Here is an 8,572-nt window from a genome sequence, read left to right on the forward strand (position 1 = left end):
GGAGGGCAGCGGGGGACTGTGGACAGGGAGGGCAGGAAAAGCCTTTCTGAGGTGCCTTCGGAGCCAAGTCCTCCCAGGATAGGGGGCAGGGGTCAGAGATGAGGGGCTGGACCACCAGGGAGTCCGGGTCGGGGCTGCAGCGGCAAGGGGCCGGTCCCGGGGTCCTGCGGGCACCCCCAACCCGCACGACGTGGCCACGCCCCTCGCGACCCCAGCCGGCACTGAAGCGAACCACCGTCCCTCACCAGAAGAAGGTGTTGGTGCCGTCGTCGTAGACTTCTGACTCGGTGCTGCGGCGGCCAGCGGCCGGCCCGCTCGCTCGGCCCGTAGCCGCGCCGTCCAGCGGCTCCTCCAGCGAGGCCTTGCCCACGGGCACAGGGGACCCCGGCCGCGGCCCCTCGGCGCCCTTGCGCTCACCCCTCCGCATGACGCCCCGACCCCAGCAGCTCTGCCCCTCGCCTTGACCCCACGCACCAGAGTCACCGCGAGACCGCGCGAAGAGCGCCGGGAAGGGGTCGCGGCGCTCGCTCCGCAGGGTCTCCGGAGAGCAGAGGCGGGGGGCGGCAAGAAAAGGGCGGGCGGTGCATTGTGGGACTTGTAGTCCGAGCGCCTGGGCGCGAGGCATGCTGGGATTCGTAGTCCCCAATGTCGTGCGTTAGAAGCAGTGCTTGCTGGGAGGGATGCCGCCTGGTTGCTAGGTAACCAGCGCGGCAAAGTTGCGGGAAGCGCGAGGTTTCCCTGTACTGCTGGGGCGCCCGGGCTGCCCCAGACCCTCCTCCCCCGCGGCCTGCCCCCCCGGCGCGCCACCAGCACTCCCCCGTTTCCCAATACCCTGAGCCCAGGCGTGTTCTCCCCAGTCTCCATTGGGAGCTCCAGACTCTAGCCTGTAGAGTCCTCTTCAGGGCCAGAGAGTAGTTCTTAAGAAAGCAGTAGACATGCTGATCTTGGTTGACTCAAATTATTAATGTAGACAGAGCCCCCAGCAAAAACATTTAGCTCTGACCCATTTGAAAAAGTCCGGCAGGACTTGCCTGGTGGCACAGTGGTTAAGAATCCGCCTGCCAATGCAGGGGACCCGGGTTCAAGCCCTGGTCTGGGAAGATCCCACATGCCGCAGAGCAACTAAGCCCATGTGCCACAACTACTGAGGCTGCGCTCTAGAGCCCGCGAGCTACAACTACTGAAACCCGCGAGCCCGCGAGCCCAGAGCTTGTGCTCCGCAACGAGAAGCCACCACAAGGAGAATCCTGCTCACCGCAGTGAAGACACTTGCCGCTACTAGAGAAAGCCTGCGCGCAGCAACGAAGAACCAACGCAGCCAAAAAAAAAAAAAAGTCCGGCAGCTGCTCAAAGGGTGAAACATAGTTACCATGTGACCCAGCAATTCGTATATACTCAAGAAATGAAAACATATGTACATGCAGAACTGGATATTGTCACCTTTAATAATAAAGTAGCCAGTTATTTCACCAGCAAAGGCAGGCTTATTCAGGAATAGCAGAGGAATTGCAGCTCAGTATCTCTGAACCATGGTGGACCACTGGCAAATCCAGAGAACAAGGAGGGGGAACGTGCTATTATAGGGAAAAAGGGGAGCTGGGAGGGGCTGTGATATCCAGCGCCCATTGGAGGAGCTGGGGGTCCAAAGTAAGGAGGCTTCCCATGGGCTGGGCCACTGCAGTCTCTAATTGGCTGGGCTGCCGTGGGAGGAGAGAAGTTTCCTTAGTCCGGCTGGGTGGCCCGTAGAGATAACTTCCTTTCGGAGGGCGGGGGGGCGGGGGGGTGGGGGGAGGGGGGGGTCTTTTTCTGTTTGCATTTCCAATGAAAATAAATATACCATTCGTTTTGTTTAATTTTAGAACTGCAGTCCTCCAATTTAATCTTATGAAAAACGAGTTTGGGGAGATCAAAAGTTTCCCATAATGGCCATTGTAATTCTGGATTACTTTGGCCCACTTAGTTAAAAAATAGTCATGTAGGGCGGTCCCTAGATTTTAAACATGAAACCAGCTGGAGTCCCCAAAGGACAGCTGCCCTCAGAGCATTTAGATGGCCAGGATCCCATTTCCCTAAGTCCTCCTGAAAACCCAAGAAAGTTGCTAGAGTCCTAACCCAGATTCCAAAGGGAATAAAACAAAACTCTTAGATCCCAATTAGCTCAGTCCCCAAAAGAGAACCTTGCTATCGTGCACTCCAGAAAACAGCTGAGTACTCACCAAGGATGAAACCACAGCCCTGAAAGGACAAAGCCTCTGTCCTGAAAAAAGTTGTAGAGCTCAAAATGCAAAGAGCAGAGCTCAGAATCCGAGAGGAGACTCACCAAACCAAAAGCTGGTGGTGACTCACAGAAGCAATAAGCACAAAGGGCTTGGTGCAATGCCTCAGTCAATTTCATCCCTTGGGGTTTGCCTCCAGACCCCACTACTGACACCACATGTGTCCACTTCAATAATATAAATAGCTAGTTATTTTACCAGCAAAAGTGAGTTTATTCAGGAATAGCAGAGAAATTGCAATATGAGATACGTGAACCATGGTGGACCACAGGCAAATACAGAGACCAAGGAGAGGGAACTTGCTTTTATAGGGAAAAGGGGGATTGGAAGGGGCTTTGATAGTCAGAGTCCACTGGAGGAGCTGGGGGTCCAAAGTAGGGAGACTTCCCATAGGTTGGGCCACTGCAGTCTCTGATTGGCTGCAATCAGAGTGAAGCAGAGAGAAGTTTTCTTCTTTCTGCTAGATAGTTAATAGAGATGCCTTCCTGTCAGAGGTGTAGGGGGACATCTCTTACTGTTTGGGGGTCATTGACGATGCATTGAGGGCATGAGAGCTTCCCCTACAGGCCTGTCCCCATTCCAGCTTTAGCTGGTTTCTTTAATTAGTTCCACAATGTTCATAGCAGCATAACTCATAATAACCAAAGGGGAAGCAACTTAATGTCCACCAACGGATGAATGCATGCAAAAAAATGTGGTATATCCATACAATGGAAAATTATTCAACTGTAAAAAGGAATGAAGTTTTGACACAAGCTACAACATGGGTTGTACATTATGCTTGAAAACGTGCTAAGTGAAAGAAGTCAGTCACAAAAGACTATATACTGGGCTTCCCTGGTGGCGCAGGGGCTAAGAATCCGCCTGCAAATGCAGGAGACACAGGTTCGAGCCCTGGTCCGGGAAGATCCCACATGCCGTGGAGCAACAAAGCCCGTGTACCACAACTACTGAGCCTGTGCTCTACAGCCCGTGCTCCGCAACAAGAGAAGCCACTGCAAAGAGAAGCCCGTGCACTGCAATGAAGAGTAAGTAGCCCCCCGCTCGCCACAACCAGAGAAAGCCCGCACGCAGCAACGAAGACCCAACGCAACCAAAAATAAATAAATTAATTAATTTTAAGAAAAAGACTATATACTATATGGTCCACTTATATGAGATGTCAATAGGCCAGAATAGGCAAATCATGGACACAGAATAGTGCTCACCACAGGCTGGGAAGGGAATGTGGAGTGACTGCTCAAGGGTACTGGGTTTCTTTTCAGGGACATGAAAACATTCTAAAATTGACTGTGGTGATGGTTGCATGTATCTGTAAGTATACTAAAAACTACTGAACTGTTTACTCTAAATGCAGAGAGTTCCCAACAGCTTCACAAATGGTACCTGTTGTGATCTTTAGACCCCCAGGTTCTATTTTTATCTCTGGCTTAAAGAGGAGAAACTGAGGCACAGAAAGTTTGGTAACCCACTGGCCCAGCCTCTTCTTCCCCCTGGAGCCTCTCCTCTGAACCCCTGCACTCTGCAGAGACCCCTGCACCTGCAGCTTTGCTCCTGGGGCCTGACATCTGGGTCTCACCTCCACCTAGTCCCTGACCTAACCACGACGCTTCACCCCAGACACCTTGCAGCCCCCTCACCCCTCCCACTGCAAGACTTGGAGACAGGCCAGAGGGGTAGGGGCAGGGCATCTGCAAGGCCCACCACACTTTGTGGCCCAGGTGGCCAGGTGGCAGGTGTGAAAATTAACAAAGGGAAACCTCATTTAAAATGGAGTCGGGGGCTTCCCTGGTGGCGCAGTGGTTGAGAGTCTGCCTGCCGATGCAGGGGACACGGGTTCGTGCCCCGGTTCGGGAGGATCCCACATGCCGCGGAGCGGCTGGGCCCGTGAGCCATGGCCGCTGAGCCTGCGCATCCGGAGCCTGTGCTCCGCAAAGGGAGAGGCCACAACAGTGAGAGGCCCGCGTACTGCAAAAAAAAAAAAAAAGAAAAGAAAATGGAGTCGGGAAACCCTGAAGCGGGAGCTCTCACACACACACGTACCTTACTTCACATTCCTGGGCAGGAAGAAGCTTGCTTTACTACCCAGCAGAAGGAAGTTTTTCTCCTTGTCCAGCAATAGCCAGCCAGAGAGAAGCTACCACCACTCAGCACACGAGAACCCATCACCACCCTGTGCTTTTCTCCGTGGACTTCCGGTTCAAAGCAGCGCCTCCCAATATAACAGTTCCTCTCCTTTGTTCTCCAGACTTGCCTGTGGCTGGCCATAGTCTGTGTTTCCTGAACAGCAGTTCCTCTGCCATTCCCAAATAAGCTCATTTTGCTAGTGAAATAACTGGCTATTTCGTTTTAAGGTTGACACAGGTGTGAGGAGTTAGCAGAACAGCTCTGAGGACATGGCCCGCTGAGGTTCTGAGAACTTGTGGGGCTGCCCCTGGGACCCCATGTGGGGAGGGTCAGAGGCCGTGACCTTCCTCAGCCATGGCGGTGACTGTGGGAAGCCCCAGCGCACTGGAGCAATTCAGGGGCTTTGACGGTGGCTGATTCTGGCCTTGCTCAGGGATTGCTGGTGTCCCGAGACCACACCTCAAAGAACCAGGTCAAAGGTTACATGGGAGCGGCCTGGTCTCAGATCCCAAGGTTTCCTTAGGCCTGCAGGACACATTTATGGTGGTAAATGGTGAAAATATTGGCAGAAATGCTTTCCAAAAACATTCTTGCAAGGAAGGCAGAGAAAAAGTTGTGAATTTGTAAAAGAACCATGACTATCATTTTCCACTGGAGTGGTAAACCTGCATAGGTGAAGGGTTCCATAGATCTCTGCCCGCCACTCGCACACCTGCCGCCTGGGAGTTTTCTCAGGGTTGATGGAAGGATTTGGGACAACAGGGCTGTAAACTCAGCCAAGAACGGCTCTCCGCTCCCTGAGAAAGAAAACAGGTGACTTCCCTGGTGGCGCAGTGGTTAAGACTCCGCGCTCCCAATGCAGGGGGCCCGGGTTGGATCCCTGGTCAGGGAACTAGATCCTCCATGCATGCCACAACTAAGGAGCCTGTGAGCCTCAACTAAGGAGCCTGCAAGGCGCAACTAAGGAGCATGCCTGCTGCAACTAAGACCTGGTGCAACCAAATAAAAATGAATGAATGAACGAATAAATAAATAAATAAATGGCATTCACTATTAAAAAGAAAGAAAGAAAACAGGAACTGCTGAAATTTAAGGCCCAGAGGCACTGGTGGGGAGCAGCAGGGAGACAGAAGTGTTCCTGGGGTGAGGACATCAGGGGCCTGGGTCCCCACCCCAATGCCATCCTGGTGTGACAGGCATGGGCCAGCTTCCCGCAGACCGGAGGAGCAGAGGCCCAACCTGGGGGAGGGGTCCCTCCTGCAGGGGCCTGAGGCCAGCGAGGTCTATGGCCCAAGAGAGGCCCCGTCAGCCAGAGAAGCCAGAGGGGGGTGGGGTGCCTGGGGCCAGCCTGGAGAGGACTCGGGAGACCCCAACCTCAGCCGTCCTGCCTGTGCTGCCTCCGAGGAGCAGCCTCAGAAAGACCCCAGAGGGTCTTCGGCCACATCCAGGCCACTGGGGTTGGGAGGACAGATTCCCCCCGTGAGGATGAGCCTGGGGCACTCTTGGTAGACTTGTCATTCTGACCTCTTCCTGGGGGAGGCGCCCTAGAGACAGCAGGAATGGGGGGCCTGTGTCCTGCTGCACTTTGGCCCTCAGAGGGAGAGGACAGGTGTGCAGGGTTCTCTGGAGGTGGAGGAGGAAGGAAAGGAGAGCAGGGTCCAGGGTTCACAGGGGAGGAGCCGGAGGCCCATGTGTACCTCGACTGGAGTTCTCCGCCCAAAACAGGGCAGGGTCAGCCTGCCAACAGCCCGGGTGGCCAGGCCAGACTGCCTGAAGGGGTGCGGCTTCTTCACAAGATGTACTCAAAACCAAGGCAGAGAGTGAGGCTGAGTCTGAACAAAGTTCCTAATAATAGACTCTAATATGACACAAAGTGCATTTAATAATATAAAGTTTATAAAAGTGATGTGTGTCAAAGAAAGCAAACTACAGGAAGAAAAGCACAATTCCACCATCCACACGCAAATATAAATATCAAATATAAAAACTACCCTTCTGGTATTTTAATGCATTTTAACTTAGTTGAGATTAAAAAATTGTATATATGTTTACAATCTATGTTTGTTGTCACTTAACAGTATAACATAAGCATTTTCCTATGCTGTCATAAACGCTCAGAAAGCATCATTTTTAATGGCTGCTTAATCAGCATATGAACATACCGTGTTTGCTCAGACATGTCCCTATTATTGATAATCTAGGTGGTTTATAATTTTTGCCTCAGAGGACATAGTAATACATATTTTCAATATTTGGGAGTTTTTCTTAGGATAGTTTAGAAAAAGTTAATTAATGGACCAAAGTATAAACAATTTTTAAGGCTTTAGATTCTTATTGCTGGACTGCTTTCCAAAAGGGCCGCACCCATTTCCTCTCCAGATAGGACTAGATGAGATCTGCCCTTTCCATCCTGCCTTGAGAGTAGGGGAGCTTCCACTGTGGGGCGAGGCCGGGGCTCCTCTTCCTGCGCCCCTCCGCCCCCAGGCTGGAGATGCTACGCTGCCTGTGCCCAAGGGGCCACAGGTGCAGGCTCTTGAGCAGCAAGGCTGCTGGATATAATTTAGGTTCCCTCAGACCCTTGGAAGGTGGGAAAGAGAAGAAGTGCTTCTGTGGCATTAAAATTGGGAATGCCAAATAAAGACATTGAAAAAGGGAGCAGCTGTGTAGACACTTGGGGGGAACTAGTGGACTCTTTTCACAGAATGAAAGTGTAAATGCAGACTGTCCTGAGCAGGTTGAGCTGGAGACTGGGGGGAGATGGAGAGTCCAGGAGATGGCTGGTAATAGGGGTCTTGAGTTTGGATTACTCATGCTCAAAATCTCTTGCTGACTCTGTTTCCTGAGCTCTAACCCAGCATTTGAGGCTCTCTCACCTGTGGCAGAGGCTGCTGGGTGCCCCCAGGGTCCATCTACCTTCTCCCTTAGGAAAAATGATCATACTTCCCATGCTTCCTTGCAGTAAGCTGTGGCCAGGTGACTGGCCAGGTGACTAACCACATGCAGGATGGAATACCCCTCCTTCATCCTTTGCTCTTCCTGTTGTCTGGAATGTGGATGTGACGTCTGGAGCTTGAGCAGCCATTTTGAACTATGTGATGGGTCCATGTGCTTTCGGTGACCAAGCAACAAGTTAATAGCCAGGCATCTGGTAGGACCGCCTCCAGATGTCATGTATGGGAGAGAGAAGTGAACAGGCTTGTTTAAGCTGCTACTGTTTGGGGCCTTCCGTCACACCAACCTCAATGCCTTTGTCCAGATTTGCTCCCGCAGAGCTGCACAGGTTCTGTGCTGCTAGTTCACCCTCTTGTCTTTGCCACTTCGTAGTTCAGTCCCCGCTGATGTCACAGAGTGCCATGGGGTCCTGCAAACAGAAATGTGGGTGGGGCCATGTTATCCCTGGGGGAACCTAGAGCAAACATGTCAACCGTGGGTCTACACTGCTGGGTTGCCTGGGCTGCACAATGCTGTATCGTGACATCGGGGTGCCCCCTGTGACACTACGGATGCCCCCTGCTCTCCTCCAGCTGCCCCCATGCTGCTCAGTGTCTCCGCATGTCTTCCCTCCTGAGCTCCTGCCCTGTGTCCTCAGCTTCCCAGCAGCTGTCAGAGCCTGGACACCCCACCTCCCTATCCTGCAGGACAGTCCCTCTCAAGTGGTCCAGAGCCTCCTCCAGCTGCTGCCCCCCTGGACCACAGGATGTGGTAGAACTGCCCTCTCAGTCCTTCATTCCCCACCCAGCCCAGCCAGCCACCTGTCCTCAGGACCCCAAGCGCTCCGCCTCCCCGAGCTGGGGTCCACAGAGCAGGGGCTCAGGGAGCTGACTGTTTCTTGCTGGGGTTTGTCTCATCTTCAGTCCCCTAGGCCCGAGTTTCTCCTCTGAGGGAATCAACACTACACTTGAAAGGGTCAGAGGTTGGGTGCTCTGGAAGGGCCTGGGGAAGGTGCGTCCTGAGGTCGGGGAGAGTGAAGGCGAGCAGGGAGCTGCGGTCATCGGACAGGGCTCCGCCCTACCGGATGCCAGTCTAACCCCGTAGCGGAGGGGACACGCCCCTCTGCAGGTGAGGCTAAGAGCCTCGGGGCGGGGGCGAGGGCGGTGTCCCCAGGAAGGTGCCCCAGGCCTGGGGGACTGGGGAGAGGGGTGTGCCTTCTGGCCCGCGGGCCACTAGCT

The 8,572-nt window shown here is 53.5% G+C and overlaps 1 protein-coding gene across 2 annotated transcripts in view; it reads right to left on the reverse strand.

Annotated features, from left to right (window-relative positions):
• Positions 1-581, reverse strand: part of PTDSS2 (phosphatidylserine synthase 2) — a 29,591-nt gene extending 29,010 nt beyond the window's left edge. The window contains exon 1 of one of the 2 annotated variants that reach the window (XM_081240164.1): positions 246-581. In XM_081240164.1, the coding sequence (XP_081096290.1) occupies positions 246-427 (182 nt within the window). In that variant the 5' untranslated portion in view covers positions 428-581. The remainder of the gene's footprint in view (positions 1-245) is intronic. The other variant, XM_081240165.1, reaches the window with a different exon arrangement.
• Between the last annotated feature and the right edge of the window lie 7,991 nt (positions 582-8,572).

Source organism: Mesoplodon bidens (assembly GCF_964165515.1).
Source record: "Mesoplodon bidens genome assembly, chromosome: 7".
Lineage (NCBI taxonomy): Eukaryota > Metazoa > Chordata > Mammalia > Artiodactyla > Ziphiidae > Mesoplodon > Mesoplodon bidens.